Source organism: Plutella xylostella, chromosome 16 (assembly GCF_932276165.1).
Source record: "Plutella xylostella chromosome 16, ilPluXylo3.1, whole genome shotgun sequence".
Classification (NCBI taxonomy): Eukaryota; Metazoa; Arthropoda; class Insecta; order Lepidoptera; family Plutellidae; genus Plutella; species Plutella xylostella.
The window spans coordinates 8448822-8465182 of NC_063996.1; the positions used below are offsets into that span (position 1 = coordinate 8448822).

Below are 16361 nucleotides of genomic sequence, written 5' to 3' on the forward strand. Positions count from 1 at the left end.
ATTACTAGCTGTTTAATCGATTATTATATTACCACACAGCACACAGATTAGTACCTTTATTGACAGTTGAGAAACTGACATTTGCTTTCCATCCTTCAAACTCGAGATTGTGGCTTGTGTGTTGACTGTGTTGTGTTAGCGTCCTCGGATAATTTTCTTAATTTTGGGAATAAAACACTTATTTATTTAATTTTTTTGGGAATTAAATACACCATTTTTGTGACTGGAGTTGTATAAATCACCGCAAAAATGGCTATTAGAACCTACGGCGATAAGCCGATAAGTTTTCAGATTGAAGAGGGTGGAGAATTCTATTGCGTTGGGTCTGAGGTTCGTACTATTTTTATGCCTTCTCTTTTAGAACACTCTGGATTTGCTATGCAGTCACGTTTATGCTGCATATTTCGAAACTCCGCAAGTTATTGTACATAAAGATTGCGTACGACTGTAACTAAATAATCATAGTTCAACTTTTTAAATAACCTAGTTACTCACTAAAGAGTAGTAGAATGTATGCCGAAAATTGCGAATTATTCTAGTTTATAGTGGTAGTTTGCATTCCTACAACCATATACCTGGATGTTTAAAAAGCCTAAAATATGAAATCCTACTTAAAACTGTGTTAACACAATCATCTTTTAGATTGGATTTTAAAATCTTGTGTTTGATCCAATTTTCCAGACCACACAAATACATCAATAAAGCTGTACATTACTCTAACCTTCTTATAAATATGATATGTTTCTAGCTCCTTATTTTAGTGAAAATACCAAATAATAATAGTAGTGGGTACACTTTTGAATATAATTCAAACACTATGTTGATTGTTAAAAATGCACATATTAAATAAATAAATAAATATGTGGGGACACACGGCCATCCAACCCCAATAACATGTTGGTGACAAACACTTCATATTTGGTATGTCACTATAGTGACAGGAATAACCAATTTCATAAGCATTCAGTCAATCACTACACCTACCACTTACAAATTTCAGGTGGGTAACTACCTGAGGCTCTTCCGAGGGTCTTTGTACAAGAAGTACCCGGGCATGGTGAGGAGGACCCTGACCAATGAGGAGAGGAAACGCCTCGTCGACAACGGCCTCGGCCAGCACGTCTTGTCTAGCTCAGTGTCTCTGCTGAAAGCTTCGGAAGTCGAGGATATTATAGAAGGGAATGATGATAAGTATGTTTGATGTTTAACTTCTAGGAATATTCTATTTTATCAGTCACAGTGTTATGATTATATTTTAGCACTGCTACACTAGCATTTTGAACCACTTTATTCTAGAGTTTTACTATGAAAATTGTATTTCCACGTAGGATCTAGCTATATGCACACTAGGGGATATTTTATATCAAACTAGCTGTTCCCGCGCGTTCCGTCCAGTAAATCCGTTCAGTAGTTTTGGTGTGAAAGAGTAACAGACAGACAGACACAGTTACTTTCGCATTTATAATATTAGTTAGGATTAGGATTTATAATCTTAAGATGTGTATGACCAAACAGGCATTTTGACTAACATTTTAAACAACCCATTCCAGATACAAAGCGGTATCGGTCAGCCAGGAGCTGGCGACCCCGCGCGAGAGCAAGAGCAAGAAGACGCAGAACCCGTCGTGGATGCCCGTGATGCCCAACTCCACGCACCTGGACGCCGTGCCGCAGGCCACGCCCATCAGCCGCTCTAGAGTGCATAACAAGAAGGTGGGTAGAGTAGATTTAATGCTATAGATCATAAATATTTTAAAGGTAAATTTCAGCTACAAGTGACTTAAATCTGGTCGTCCCTTCCATACATGGCGGTGTATAGTGGACGGCTACCTGCAAGCGTCATGGGCAGACGTTAGGGCGGCGGCTGAGGAAAAGGCTTGCAAAGGCCCACTAGGGTATCTTAGGAGAGCAACAAAAACCACCTTGTGAACGCCTCATCAGAGTCATTAGCCTTGACTTTAGTAACTTGCTGCATTTAATTTTGAAAATTTTGGCTTTAATCAGAGCAAATGCCCCATTTGTTCTCGCACCACTGTGACAAATTCTAGTTTAGTCCTGGATGGAGTTTATCACCGTCGTGCTCCAAGAAGGAGAATGGCGCATAGAAGTTCCTCTTTAACTTACTTTAAACCGTTTTACGAATGGACAGTACACTTCAAAATAGTACTAATATGTATCAAAAACCTTATATTTGTACAATGTTTTTTATTTTTCCCCGTATCTCCCTCAGGTGCGTACGTTCCCCCTCTGCTTCGATGACACGGACATGGCGGCCATGCTGGAGAACGCGTCGCAGAAGCAAGTGCTGGTGCCCGTCAGACTCGACATGGAGATCGAGGGGCAGAAGCTCAGGGACACCTTCACCTGGAACAAGAATGGTAAGGGAACCAATACACCTACTGACCTATAACATCACCAGTGTTGGGGCTCTGGTCTCTTTCCTATGAAGGAAGGGTTCTGGGCCTAGTCCACCATGCTGGCCTAGTGTAGGTTGGTGGACCCCAACACGAGCAAGCTTGTGCTGAGAGAGTTGTCGGGTAAGTGGGCAACCCGACTGTCAGATGTTTTCAAGCTGCTCGAAGCCCTCTGAGTATACTAGTAGAGTTAAGGACTGCTGGCGAAACAGCAAATGTGATGCAATTTTGCATCGTAAAACCGTCTAGCTCCCACTTGGTAGTGTACATAGGAGGCAGCGGAATTTAGACCATAGAATGTAGTTGCATGTTGCAAAAAGGGTATACTAAGCTGAAACCTACGTGTGCAGCCTAAAGCCCGAAAATGAAATCAGAATGCTGCACACGTAAGTTTGGGCTTACCCTTTTTGTAACATCCTGTAGCGTTATAGAAATGTAAAAATGTAAAATGCGACGCGCTCTCCAGCATAGAGCACATGCTGGAGAGCGCGTCGCAGAGGCAGGTGCTGGCGCCGTCCGGCTCGACATGGAGATCGAGGGACAGAAGCACAGGGACACCTTCACCTGGAACAAGAACGGTGAGGGAATTTTGTGGACTTTAGGATGTAGGGCATTAGTAAAATCACTCGGTGTTGTTTAGGCCACATACAGAAAGAATACTTGTATCCAGCAGTTATCTGCCAGTTTCATACCAGCTGCCGCTACAAGGGTTCGGTATCGACAAGGTTAACGTCACTATATGGCTATTCGTCATAAATATAGCGCTGTGATTAGTGGAACGCGCCTTAAACGAGTTTATCGACGTCGATTACGAACCCGTGTAGTGGCTAAATTTTTTTAATAGAAAAAGTAACTGCCGCTTTATTTGGTAATAAGCATTGTGGTATACGGCTTACAGCAAGCAGCGGAATTTAGAATTTAGGAGGTAGGGCATAGAGCACATGTTGGAGAATGCGTCGTCTGCGGTAACCATGACTATACCTATTACATTGACTTAAAACTCACCGAAATTTCGTAAAACAACAAGCAAGAGTTTCTTGTACTCCTTTGACGTGAAAGTTTACTTTGTAAAATATTATTTACAAAAACAAACATCTCAACCAAACCTCTCCCTTACAGAATCAATAATAACCCCGGAGCAGTTCGCCGAGGTGCTCTGTGACGACCTGGAACTGAACCCGGCCACGTTCATCCCGGCCATCGCCAGCTCCATCCGCCAGCAGACCTCGCTGTTCCCCAGCGAGCCGCCGCCCATACTGCAGGTAACATAGCCCATACTGCAGGTAACATAGCCCATACTGCAGGTAACATAGCCCATACTGCAGGTAACATAGCCCATACTACAGGTAACATAGACACCTAGATATACTGGAGCTGAACCCGGCCACGTTCATCCCGGCCATCGCCAGCTCCATCTGCCAGCAGACCTCGCTGTTCCCCAGCGAGCCGCCGCCCATACTGCAGGTAACATAGCCCATACTGCAGGTAACATAGACACATACTGCAGGTAACATAGACGCCCATACTGCAGGTATGTCTTATATCCGGCTCGAAGGACCAATACATAATTAATACACATTATTTAGGTTCGCATGTATTTAAATTATTACTCAAATAATGTAGGCTGGTTGTATGAACCAAACCATGCCGAGATGTAAAATGAGACGACAGATAATGAAGACGCCACCGCCATCTAGTGAAATCCATATTAAACAAAATCTTAAACTTTAGGGTGCATGAAAGGAATTTCTCCCTCACACAGAATCCATAATATCCCGCAGGGCGCAAGACGCACAAAAGTTTTGCGTCACTGGCGCAATGTTTGGTGAGGGCCCCAGGTTCGATACCCATAAAATTCGGGCGAGTTAACCAGTTGTTATCTTACGGTGGCTCTTGTCAGCCAGGGGTCATTTTGTACATGAGTGAAATGTCATTTGAGATGGCACAGCGCACACCGTATCGCCCGAATAGAATGGGAAAAATGCCACTCAAACATGTGCCGGCATTTGGCATAACGTTGGGCTTTCTTCGTATTAAGTAATTCATCCCTTCTCCGATTTTCTGACGTGATTATTGAGATCTAATGATTTATAATCTTTATTTTCCAGGAGCACAGCGACCAGCGCGTGCTGATCAAGCTGAACGTGCACGTCGGCAACACGTCGCTCGTGGACCAGGTGAGCGCCGTCTGTGGGCCCTCTGATGAACTTGTGGCGGAAAACTTACAGCTATCGTGGCTAGGAAGGCATCTATGCGAAAACTATTAAGTTTATAGCTCTTAGATGCATCATTTTAATGTTAACTAGTTTAAGATAGCTGTAAGTTTTCCGAAAACAATAAATTAAAAAATAAGTACCGAAACCAACCACCAGATGGCACTAGAAGCACAAGTAGCAGAACTTGTATGGAAACCAATGGATAAGAAATCCTACATCGCGGTATCGAAGTTTCTCAGCTAGCCTGCAATAAATTGAGATTCCCAAAGCCAACGCACGCAGCTAAAGGCATGGCAATGAGCTAAACCATAATATTCTAGTCTATGGCTAAATCCTCGCATCTCCATTAAGTTATAGTTTACACTATTGGGAATATAGCTGGCGATGCCACGTTGTTTCAGCTGTAACAATATTGTCAAAAGTTATGAATAGGTATAGGTTGTACATATAATTAAAACGCGCGTTGAGCGCTTGTCATCTGAACATACTTTAATATATTTTTTCCCCCACAGGTGGAATGGGACATGTCCGAGAAAGAGAACAACCCGGAACAGTTCGCCATGAAGCTCTGCGCGGAGTTGGGCCTCGGCGGGGAGTTCGTGACGGGCGTGGCGTACAGCGTGCGCGGGCAGCTGGGCTGGCACCAGCGGACTTACGCCTTCAGTGAGGCGCCGCTGCCGGTGGTTGAGGTAGGGGGCTATCTCCACTAACTTGGGGACCTATCTCCAGAGGCTTATATCCAGAAACCTATGTCAAACGACCTATGTGGAGAGGCCTATGTCCAGAGGCCTATCTCCATTATCTTATGTTTAGGGGCCTGTCTCCAGTAACTTATGTTTAGGGGCCTATCTCCAGAAAATTAGGTTCAGAGGCTTATTTCCAGACAGAGGCCTATCTCCAGCCAGAGGCCTATCTCCAGAATCTTTGTTTCAGAGGCGTATCTCAAAAAAAAATATTTAGTTGCCTATTTCCAGAATTTTTTGTCTATAAGCCTATCTCCAGAAACTCTCTAGAGGCCTATATCCAGGAGCCTATATCCATGTATAAGTACAAAAGCATCCAGGATAAGTGTATAGAGCTGTGAGGAGTTGGGCCTCGGCGGGGAGTTCGTGACGGGCGTGGCGTACAGCGTGCGCGGGCAGCTGGGCTGGCACCAGCGGACTTACGCGTTTAGCGAGGCGCCGCTGCCAGTCGTTGAGGTAGGGGGCTATCTCCAGATTCTTATGTACAAAGGGCTATTTCCAGAAAATTATGTCCAGAGGCCTATTTCCAAAAATCATGTTTTGAGTCCTATCTCCAGAGGCCTATGTCCAGACGCCTATCTCCAAAAAATTATATCCACAGGCCTATTTCCCAAAATTTATGTCTAGAGACCTATATCCAGAGGCCTATGTCCTGAGGTTTTGGTCTGAAACCTATCTCCTGACCTCAGGTCATAAGCCTTTATATCCAGTGGCGTATATCCATGTCTAAGGACAAGGATAAGTGTATGAAGCTGTGCGGAGTTGGGCCTCGGCGGGGAGTTCGTGACGGGCGTGGCGTACAGCGTGCGCGGGCAGCTGGGCTGGCACCAGCGGACTTACGCGTTTAGCGAGGCGCCGCTGCCTGTTGTTGAGGTAGGGGGCTATGTCCACTAACTAGGGTTTAGGGGCCTATCTCCAGAAATCTATCTGCAGCGGATTATTTCCAGAAAATCATGTTTTAAGGCCTATATCCTATATCCAGAATCCTATCTCCAAAGGCCCATCTCCAATATCTTATGTTTAGGAGACTATCTCCAGAAGCTTGTTTCCAGAGGCCTATCTCCAGTATCTTATGTTTAGGTGACTATCTCCAGAAGCTTGTTTCCAGAGGCCTATCTCCAGTATCTTATGCTTAGGGGCCTATCTCCGTAAATTTATGTCTAGAGGCCTATATCCATAGAAGTCTATATCCATGTCTAAGGAGTAAAGCATCCGGGACAAGTGTATGAAGCTGCGCGGAGTTGGGCCTCGGCGGGGAGTTCGTGACGGGCGTGGCGTACAGCGTGCGCGGGCAGCTGGGCTGGCACCAGCGGACTTACGCGTTTAGCGAGGCGCCGCTGCCAGTCGTTGAGGTAGGGGGCTATCTCCAGATTCTTATGTACAAAGGGCTATTTCCAGAAAATTATGTCCAGAGGCCTATTTCCAAAAATCCTGTTTTGAGTCCTATCTCCAGAGGCCTATGTCCAGACGCCTATCTCCAAAAAATTATATCCACAGGCCTATTTCCCAAAATTTATGTCTAGAGACCTATATCCAGAGGCCTATGTCCTGAGGTTTTGGTCTGAAACCTATCTCCTGACCTCAGCCTTTATATCCAGTGGCGTATATCCATGTCTAAGGACAAGGATAAGTGTATGAAGCTGTGCGGAGTTGGGCCTCGGCGGGGAGTTCGTGACGGGCGTGGCGTACAGCGTGCGCGGGCAGCTGGGCTGGCACCAGCGGACTTACGCCTTTAGCGAGGCGCCGCTGCCAGTCGTTGAGGTAGGGACTATCTCCAGTAACTTCGGTTTTTGGGGCCTATCTCCAGAAAGCTATCTGCAGCGGATTCTTTCCAGAAAATCATGTTTTAAGGCCTATATCCTATATCCAGAATCCTATCTCCAGTATCTTATGTTTAGGAGATTATCTCCAGAAGCTTGTTACCAGAGGCCTATCTCCAGTATCTTATGTTTAGGGGCCTATCTCCAGAAACTTATGTCTAGAGGCCTATATCCAGTAGCCTATATCCATGTCTAAGGAGAAAAGCATCCGGGATAAGTGCTAGACACCTATATCCAGGAGCCTATATCCATGTCTAAGGATAAAAGCGTCCGGGGTAAGAGTATGAAGCTGTGTGGAGTTGGGCCTCGGCGGGGACCTCGTGACGGGCGTGGTGTACAGCGTGCGCGGGCAGCTGGGCTGGTACCAGCGGACTTACGCCTTTAGCGAGGCGCCGTTGCCGGTGGTTGAGGTAGGGGCTATCTCCAGTTATGGGCCTATCTCCAGTAACGTATGTTTAGGAGCCTATCTCCTGAAATTTAATCGAGAGGTCTATCTTCAAAGGCCTATGTCCAGAGGCCTATCTCCAGTATCCAATGTTTAGGGGCCTATCTCCAGAAAACTCTATTTAGAGGCCTATCTCCAGAAATGTATGTCATGGGGCCTATTTCCAGTGTCTTATGGCTAGTCTAGAGGCATATGTCCATTGGCCTATATCCATGTCTAAATGGAAGAGCGTCCGAGATTAGTGTATGAATCTGTGAGGAGTTGGGCCTCGGCGGGGAGTTCGTGACGGGCGTGGCGTACAGCGTGCGCGGGCAGCTGGGCTGGCACCAGCGGACTTACGCGTTTAGCGAGGCGCCGCTGCCTGTCGTTGAGGTGGGGGGCTATGTCCAGTGATGTTTGTTTAGGGGGGTATCTCCAGAAATTGGCGTGCGGTGGCCTATGTGACTATGTCCAGTAACTTTTGCTTAAAGACCTATCCCCAGAAATTTATGTCCGGAGTCCTATCTCCAGAATCATATATCAGACCTGAAAACTGGTTACAGAAAATTATGGGCCTATGTGCAAAGGTGTTTGTTCCGTGATCTCTTTTCTGAGAATTCTCTTTTCCAGAAGGGCTAGCACAGAGCGCAATTTAGGACATGACAAAAGTTTTGTATCGCGCTCTCTCTATATCGCACAACCTCAAGAGCGAGCGTGATGGAGAACTTTTGTCACGTCTTCAATGCGATCCGTGCTACAGGGCCTGATCAAGTCGTCCAAAATATCCAACCACAATACCATGTCTCTACCAACCGTATTTCATACAGAGTTAGTCAACTTCCGCTTACAAAACCCTATTTCTAAGATACTATTCTTTCTCCCTTTCTCTCCCACCAGACGCCATACAAACCCCTGCTTCTCAACTATATTTTCTCTCTTTCTCTCCCACAGACGCCATACCGCCAGCCCTCAGAAGCAGAACAATGGGCCCCGTTCCTCGAGACCCTCACTGATGCAGAGATGGAGAAGAAGATCAGGGACCAGGACCGCAACACGCGCCGCATGCGCCGGCTCGCTAACACCACGCCCGGTTGGTAACTGTAGTAGCATGCCTTAGAGCTTATGTGCTCCTAGTACCTAGTAGGTACTACCTACAAGTTGTAGTAATGAAAAAGTTCCAGTGACATAGCACCAAATTACTCGTAAACGGAAAAGGCTTGGTTAATGATGCTGTCTGCAATATAGAAGTTTATATAATATGTATGTGTTTATTTACATATAACAGCGCATCAGAATATTACCAACTATTGTATACAGGGTGTTGCAAAATTGGTATACTAAGCCGAAACCTACATGTGCAGCATGTTATATCTAAGCCCAAAACTGAAATCAGAATTTAAAAATTCGCGAAAGAAAAAATTAATTTTCCATAGAAACTTTGTTGGTCACGTGACTTTTTCATAATGGAAAATGATTTATTTTTTTAGTATACCCTTTTTGCAACATCCTGTATATTGTGTTCGTGCTTGGGTATTTTGTGGGTGGAACTTTTTCATTGCTCGTCAGTGTAGTTTTACGCTCGGTTAGTAACTGTAGTAATGTAGCATGCCTTAGAAATGCGGGGTCACTCTATAGTACAATCTAATTCGACAATTTTTGTTGCAAATGATTAATTATTTATTTTAGGTGGTAGTGGACTAGTATTTATGTAGAGGAATATTAGTAATTAGGTAGTAGGATGCATTATTTGTTTTAATTGAGTGGAGGTATTATGGCTTAGTACTTATACGCTGGATGTAGGAATTAAATCAGTGTAAATAGACGCATTTTTCCTGAAATAAAAATGACATATTATGTATCTAGCCTATCTGAAACCTAGTTAAACATTGTGAGATATGGCGTTTCGACTTTCTCCGTGTTCGGCATCATAAGGGTCACAGTGACAGTCCATTTTTCTCTCCACCTTTAATTTGCAAGGTGCGGGTGCCTATATAAATAGAGTGAGTCGCCCGCGCGCCTCAGTTGTAATATCACCATGCAGAAATGACTAGGTTTCAGATAGGCTAGATACATAATATGTCATTTTTATTTCAGGAAAAATGCGTCTATTATGTAGTCTGAGCCTATCTGAAACCTAGTTAAACATTGTGAGATGTGTTTATTATCGCATGGTGGAGAGAAAACCAACTGTGACCCATAAGCTACTGATGAGTATATCAGTAGATAAATATTTGAATCTATAAATTTATAATGCATAGATTTCTAGGTAATAGATATACTAAAAAGAAAGGTATAAGTATACATAAGACTTAAGTACTTCCTTATTATTCCTGACTTGTCAGAAAGTTATGGAAGGTATGTACCTATACATATAGGTAGGTATTTATACATATGGATACACACAGTGCCTCTTCGAAAGCAATACTTATAAGTAATTATTGATCAAAATCTTGTTATTGTCAAGGCAATATTTTTAACATACACTAGCCGAATGGATGGAACCAGTGAAATACTTTGCAACAATATTTAAAAGCTGTAAAATGTAGAATATCGATCCAGGCCGCTGGGGCTCAGGTCAGCGCATGCTGACTAGGGTATGTAATTCTGGACTGACCTCAGAAATGCAGCAGCCGACCCTGGAGCCTCGAGGACCTGCTCAGTCAGCCCCGTACGACGACACGGCCTGCAACACCTGGCGCGGCATCTAGTCCTTGGAACGAGGAGTGGTGCTTGAAGGGAAGATAATTTTACTAAATATCTCAGCCTCATCAGCTACTGGAAAAGATTAGATGAAGGCTGTGACACTGGCGGATAACTAAGTATTCAGTTTTTCAAAACATGATGCAGGTCACTATATTCATATTCTAGATTGACAAGTAACACACAGTCTAATTTTGTATTCTAACTAACTCGGCGGTTAACGAGTTCCTGTGCAGTCCTACTAGGAAGGAAAGTTATTTTATAAGCCTTTGCACCGATTTTGTGGGCTACTATCATTCTGTATCATCATGTGTGAATATTATGAGCTCTGGCAGCATTCCTTGGTAGATGACATCAATTAATAAAGATTGATTAACACAACTATATAACTATTATAATAGTTGATAAATGAAACCCGGCTAACATGTCCTAACTGGGTAAGTAAATGATCAGTCATGCCACCAGGATAAGTAAAATGTTCAGTACTTCATATGAAAAACATTAACAAGGTCACCTTTAGGTATGTTCGTCAACACTAAGGGCAGGTCTCGGCCAAAACCTTAAGGCTTCGCCTTGTTGCAACTTCAAAGGTACGTAGGTAGGTACCTACTTACATTGTTGTAGGTTCGATTTTGAAACCATTAAGTCAACCTAGATAAAACAAAATAAAATAGGTCGATTAAATAAAGATGGTAAGATGTTAGTTGTACCTGATCAGACCTGATGCAACGACAGCCAACATAGACTCTCTAATCTGTGGAAGCAACAATCATGGTGGCGGGAACATGGACAGTTGGACGAGCCACCTCGAGCCTGACTTATCAATCAGAACTGACAGTTCGCCAACAGCAGATAGCTTGCGGCTATCTATAGGTAAACTTAGGTAGTTAGCTATACCCAAGAAAAAGTCCTTGGACATCGATATGACAGTGGAACGGCGAATAACTGTGACACTCTTTAAAACAAAAAGGTTTGTTGTTGTCCAGCTAAGGAAGGTTACGTACTTCAGCGACCTGGTATTGCATTCTGAAAGAACTGCGAAGAGTTAATATTATGACTAATAATTATTACTTATTTAGAAAGTTTTCAGCAAACTCTAATAAATCAAGCAGCTACCATGTCACCGCTGCCCGGTTATAACTCTGTACTAGCTTAGTAGATATATATATATATACCAGTTTTAGCCTTCAGTTAGTTACGTAGGTAGAAAGATCCATAAAACAGTTGAGGATTACTCAAAATGGAATTGTGAAAACGGCACGTCTGCATCTTAACCAGTCAGTCTAAGTAGTTTCAGCAGATACAGTGTTGAAAAATAGTTATGAAACGTTTGCGCCAGAATCGAATTAAAAATACATTTTCATTAGAGAAGCCGTTTAGGCATGAATAGGTACTTTCACCCTTTGGATTGTGCTCCAAATGATGACCTTCGAAATTCACAGAAATTTAATGACGACTGCCATTGTTTATTATCTAGCCCCGTACATTGAGTAGGGCTGCGGCTACACGTGATGTGATACACAGTACACAGTAGGTATATGCATGTTCCCAGAATAGTGGAAGTTATAATTTTACCAAAAGGTAGTCGTCTCGTGCAGGAGCACCGTTACTCGATTTATTCGATACACAACTAGTAGACAGCTGCTGCGTAGGAGGTTCACGCATTTTTCAACAAAGAGCTCGGATACACACTCACAATCCACTGGGACATAAAGAAGACAGCTAATATGGTGCCACTCAGAAACCGCGATGACACTCCGATCATGATCACCCGACAGTAGGATCATAATAAATTCGGTAACTTGTGAAGCGGTATGGTATAGCAACAGCGACTTTCACGAAATCAGGAATTAGCTCAGTGCTTTTAGGTTGAACACTCGCCGGTGGGATTCACTTTGCTCACAGCCGAGAAAAGAAAAGACTCAAAGCTGGAATCTGCCGATGTGTCATGACACTTAAGATAGTGTCTGGGGGGTCACTTTATATGACGAAAAACGAACTTTCAGTGCACTGCGGCGCGAGCTGCTCTATCTGTTTGTATGTATTAAACGTGCCGATTGCACGACAGCTCTCGTTCGTTCGTTTCTCATCAGTATAGAGTAACGCTCCTACTTACCGTGCGTCATTCATGTACCGTCCGTGCATTCCCATGAGCAGTCCAATGATCTTAAGGCAGTTTAGAACAAAAGCTGCATTAGACAGTTTCTTCAGCAGAGACATTGAAATAAAAAATTGATTGCACAACTATCCCCAGGAGCAGTCTACAGGTCACTTTGGGCAGTTCAGAAGAAAGCTGCTTTAATAGAATACCCTACCTCAGCGGAGGCATCAAATTGAAGTGCTATAACACTTTTAGAAGCGGTGCACGTTGCCCGATTTGTCGTCAGCCATGCCGATGCGGCTACGGCGACTGCAGGTGGTTTCTCAGGCTTCCTTGGTGTGCCCTTGTATGGCTAACATAACCAACCTTGGCAGTAAACGTTCGTCTGCATATGCCAAAATCACTGATGAATAGCGCACGTTACTCGATACCTTCTAAATAAGTCACTCATAATGATGGCTGATGATGATGATGACCGTACTAGCAATAGTGCAGGCGGTTCCGCTGAGCATAAAATCTCTTCCCAGACAGGGGGCGTTTGGATCTGGCAACCAGAACAGGAGTGCCAGGTGTGCGCAGCGATGCAGGTGGGACAACACAGCCGCCAGGGCAGGAGTGCATGGCCGGGTCTATGCAGCGATGCAGGTAGCACAAACCGGTGGCCAGGGCCAGGACCGGGTGTACGCTGCGATGCCGGTGGCACAAAACGGTGGCCAGGGCCAGGACCGGGTGTATAGCCGCCAGGGCAGGAGTGCATGGCTGGGTCTATGCAGCGATGCAGGTACCACAAACCGGTGGCCAGGGCCAGGACCGGGTGTACGCTGCGATGCAGGTGGCACGAGACGGCGGCCAGCGCAGGAGCACAGGGCCGGGTGTATGCTGCGATGCAGGTGGCACGAACCGGTGGCCAGGGCAGGAGCGCAGGGCCGGGTGTACGCTGCGATGCAGGTGCCACAAGACGGCGGCCAGCGCAGGAGCTCAGGGCCGGGTGCAGGTTACACGAAACTTCAATTTCACCGAATCGGCTTGCCTACCCTCAGCGGGTAGGTACCGGCGGATCACATTACTCGCCGCACATGCCACAATGTCCCAACATACTGAAACTCGGAGCCACGTGCTTCCTGTAAAAAATCCTATGACGGTCCTGGAAAGCTCCTGTTTGTAAAGCCTTACATAAGCTATAATCAAGTGCATTATTGTAATAGCAAAGTTTTTTTCAACTGTTTTCTAAAAATATTAGAAATTGAGGGTAGAAAAATATATTTTTATTATTTATTTATTTTTTTTCTTTATAAAATTAACATATGCTTTACTTAAAGCGGTCATTAATGTAAGTATCTAGCTCAAGCGCCACTAGTAGGACCGGAATATGTGATCAATCATCACCACGACTATTGAATCGGACCCTACTGCGTGGGATAAAAACCCCAAGCGCCGGAGCATTATGACCAGTGGCTGAGCTTTTAAAAGCAGTAAATAATAGCATTTTACTCACGGCTTATCAACTCAAACCTTCGTTGCGAAATCCTCAGCAATGGCTGCGTGCGCAGCAGCCGGCAGGCCCCGCGCCGCCTGGTCCGCATCACGCTACAGCTCCCGGCAGCGAGGACTCCGCAAATTCAATATTATATTTTTCCCCGTCGGAGCGAAGCCGACGAGAACCGTGGCTACATTGAGCCATTTTGCCGAAGTGTTCACTTCAAAAATCAAAAACCAACTGAGGCGCGCGGGCGACTCACTCTATTTATATAGGCACCCGCACCTTGCAAATTAAAGGTGGAGAGAAAAATGGACTGTCACTGTGACCCTTATGATGCCGAACACGGAGAAAGTCGAAACGCCATATCTCACAATGTTTAACTAGGTTTCAGATAGGCTCAGACTACATAATATAGGTACTAGAGAGAGAGAGACGTTTTATATTATTATATACATGAACGCTATTATAGCTTATTGTTAAAATTTACATTATATTTAATAATTTATTTGAACTACCAAAGAGAACATTATTGGCTACCGTTATTATTTTATACATACATAAAATATATCACCCTGTGCTGATAGTAGAATATTATGTGTTATTGTGTTCATAGTAAAATATTTTATGAGGTTTTAGTTACTTGTTTTATGTACATATTTCATATATTTATACATTATGACATATATATAATGTCCATTCTAGTATCAGATATAAAAACTTATGCAATGATTATCCTCTCTAGATATATAGAGAAGGTATAGTTATACTTTTATTTACACATAACTCAACCAATTTAACGTTTTATTATCTTTTTTTAGATATTAAGAAAGCCTTAGAAAAGTACAAATAACTTGTATTATATCGTATTATTTAATACTTTAAGTAAGTGGACTGTTAAATTTTTGTCACAATTAAACATTTTGAAATTTTATCTTAATTGTTTTATTTCGTTCTCTTGTTCACCCTGTATTGTGATTAAAATTACACATTCTGCTTACTTCATCTATTATAAGCTATATTACATAATATACAATATATAAAACCTACCACTTGAGTGCAAAATGTACTGCGAAAAGCAGGTGACATACAACTTCTGACTACCCCTTCTGGTATTACAGCAATATAATAGGTACTTATAGTTCGACCCAGATATAATATTGTACGGACCCAACCGTACATGTTAGTAAACTTATTCGTTTCTTTTTACAAATACATGTAAAATTTGCTCATTTGAAAATTTCTAAGATATTTTCCCTCCAGAGACGAACGACGAACGACGAACGAACGAACGAGAATTTTCACGCAATCACTTTGGAGCGCTGCGCTAACCACGACTCTATCTCGTTGCATTAAGCGTGCTGAATTTTCGTTCGACGATTTAGATAGTGACCCCTATAGCCTCGCTTTATCTTCCCATCCTATATGAGTAGTTCTACATAGTTTTTTTTTGTTCAATAACAGATGTGAATTTGGGCCGCGCCGTCAACAGAATGATTCGTGGGGACGAGTCCTTCCAGAGCACTCCGGAGCAGAAGAGGAGGAAAAAGATATAAACAGACAATTACTGGCAACACCGCGCCCGGCCGCTAGCATTTATTGCGTCTGGCAACCCCCGGAAAAATGTAGAAAGGGCGGGAGGTTAGGTTAGGTTAGTTTGTAAGATGAGATTTTTGTAATAGTGTTATTCTAAATGACGACCTGGGTCTGTAATGTATTGCATTTTGAAAAATGTAGAGATATTCACACATTCCTTTGAAAGATCTGGCTTTGTTTAAAAAGTAAGAATATGTCTTCAGGTTCAACATTCAGTCCAAGTGTATCACATAGAAGAGTGAAATTAATTAACATACTTCATAATGAGCTAGAATTTTAAAAAAATATACTTAATTAATAATTGTACTTTCTATAAGTATTCCATCAATAAATGATTGAAAAATACTCGTTAGTTTTTGTTTTAGATTAAGTCGAATGATAAAAACATTTGATAGCTACATGTAGCCGTGGAGGGTCCACCAACCCGCACTAGGCCAGCGTGGTGGACTAGGCCTAAAACCCTTCCTTCATTGGATGGAGACCCGAGCCTCAGCAGTGGGGACGTAGCGGGGTTCACGTTAGCACCATCCTATGCTACAATCACAGAGTTACACAAACTTGTTAAACGTATGACATCACTTATTACAATGAGCGTTGAAGAGTATTGCAGCCCGCTACGGTTCGTAGCAAGTGCTACAAATTTCGTAGCATAATTTATTAAGCTTCTTTCTTAATCATCAGAAAATCTTAAAACTGAAACACAGGTAGTGAAGTTATATTTAAGTACTTATAGCACGCCTTTTCCGATCGGGTTAATGATTTGTGCCTTATTTACCTACAACTGTACGAGTACACTGTACACCTTCCTATAACAAATCTAGTTAGAACTTTGTATTCCTGGGGGAAATAATTATTTGCATTGAAGCCATT

The 16361-nt window shown here is 43.3% G+C and overlaps 1 protein-coding gene across 2 annotated transcripts; it reads left to right on the forward strand.

The window, feature by feature from the left end:
- Positions 1-93: 93 nt before the first annotated feature.
- On the forward strand, positions 94-15836 carry LOC105380552 (SWI/SNF-related matrix-associated actin-dependent regulator of chromatin subfamily B member 1-A). Of its 2 annotated transcripts, XM_048626484.1 has the most exons (10): positions 94-161; positions 194-330; positions 1001-1191; positions 1551-1713; positions 2231-2378; positions 3534-3676; positions 4523-4591; positions 5143-5319; positions 8569-8707; positions 15360-15836. In XM_048626484.1, the coding sequence occupies exons 2-10, from the start codon at positions 250-252 to the stop codon at positions 15449-15451; spliced, it is 1203 nt and encodes a 400-aa protein (XP_048482441.1). In that variant the 5' UTR covers positions 94-161; positions 194-249; the 3' UTR covers positions 15452-15836. The 2 variants fall into 2 exon arrangements, with proteins under 2 accessions (XP_048482441.1, XP_048482442.1); XM_048626485.1 differs by lacking the exon at positions 15360-15836 and having other exon boundaries at positions 8569-8715.
- Positions 15837-16361: the final 525 nt, after the last annotated feature.

Excerpts from the sequence above, each read along its gene's own strand:
- LOC105380552 (XM_048626484.1), top strand. The coding sequence starts at position 250 with ATGGCTATTAGAACCTACGGCGATAAGCCGATAAGTTTTCAGATTGAA. Across the intron at positions 1,192-1,550 it reads ATAGAAGGGAATGATGATAA|ATACAAAGCGGTATCGGTCA; the intron begins GTATGTTTGATG and ends AACCCATTCCAG. Across the intron at positions 2,379-3,533 it reads CTTCACCTGGAACAAGAATG|AATCAATAATAACCCCGGAG; the intron begins GTAAGGGAACCA and ends TCTCCCTTACAG.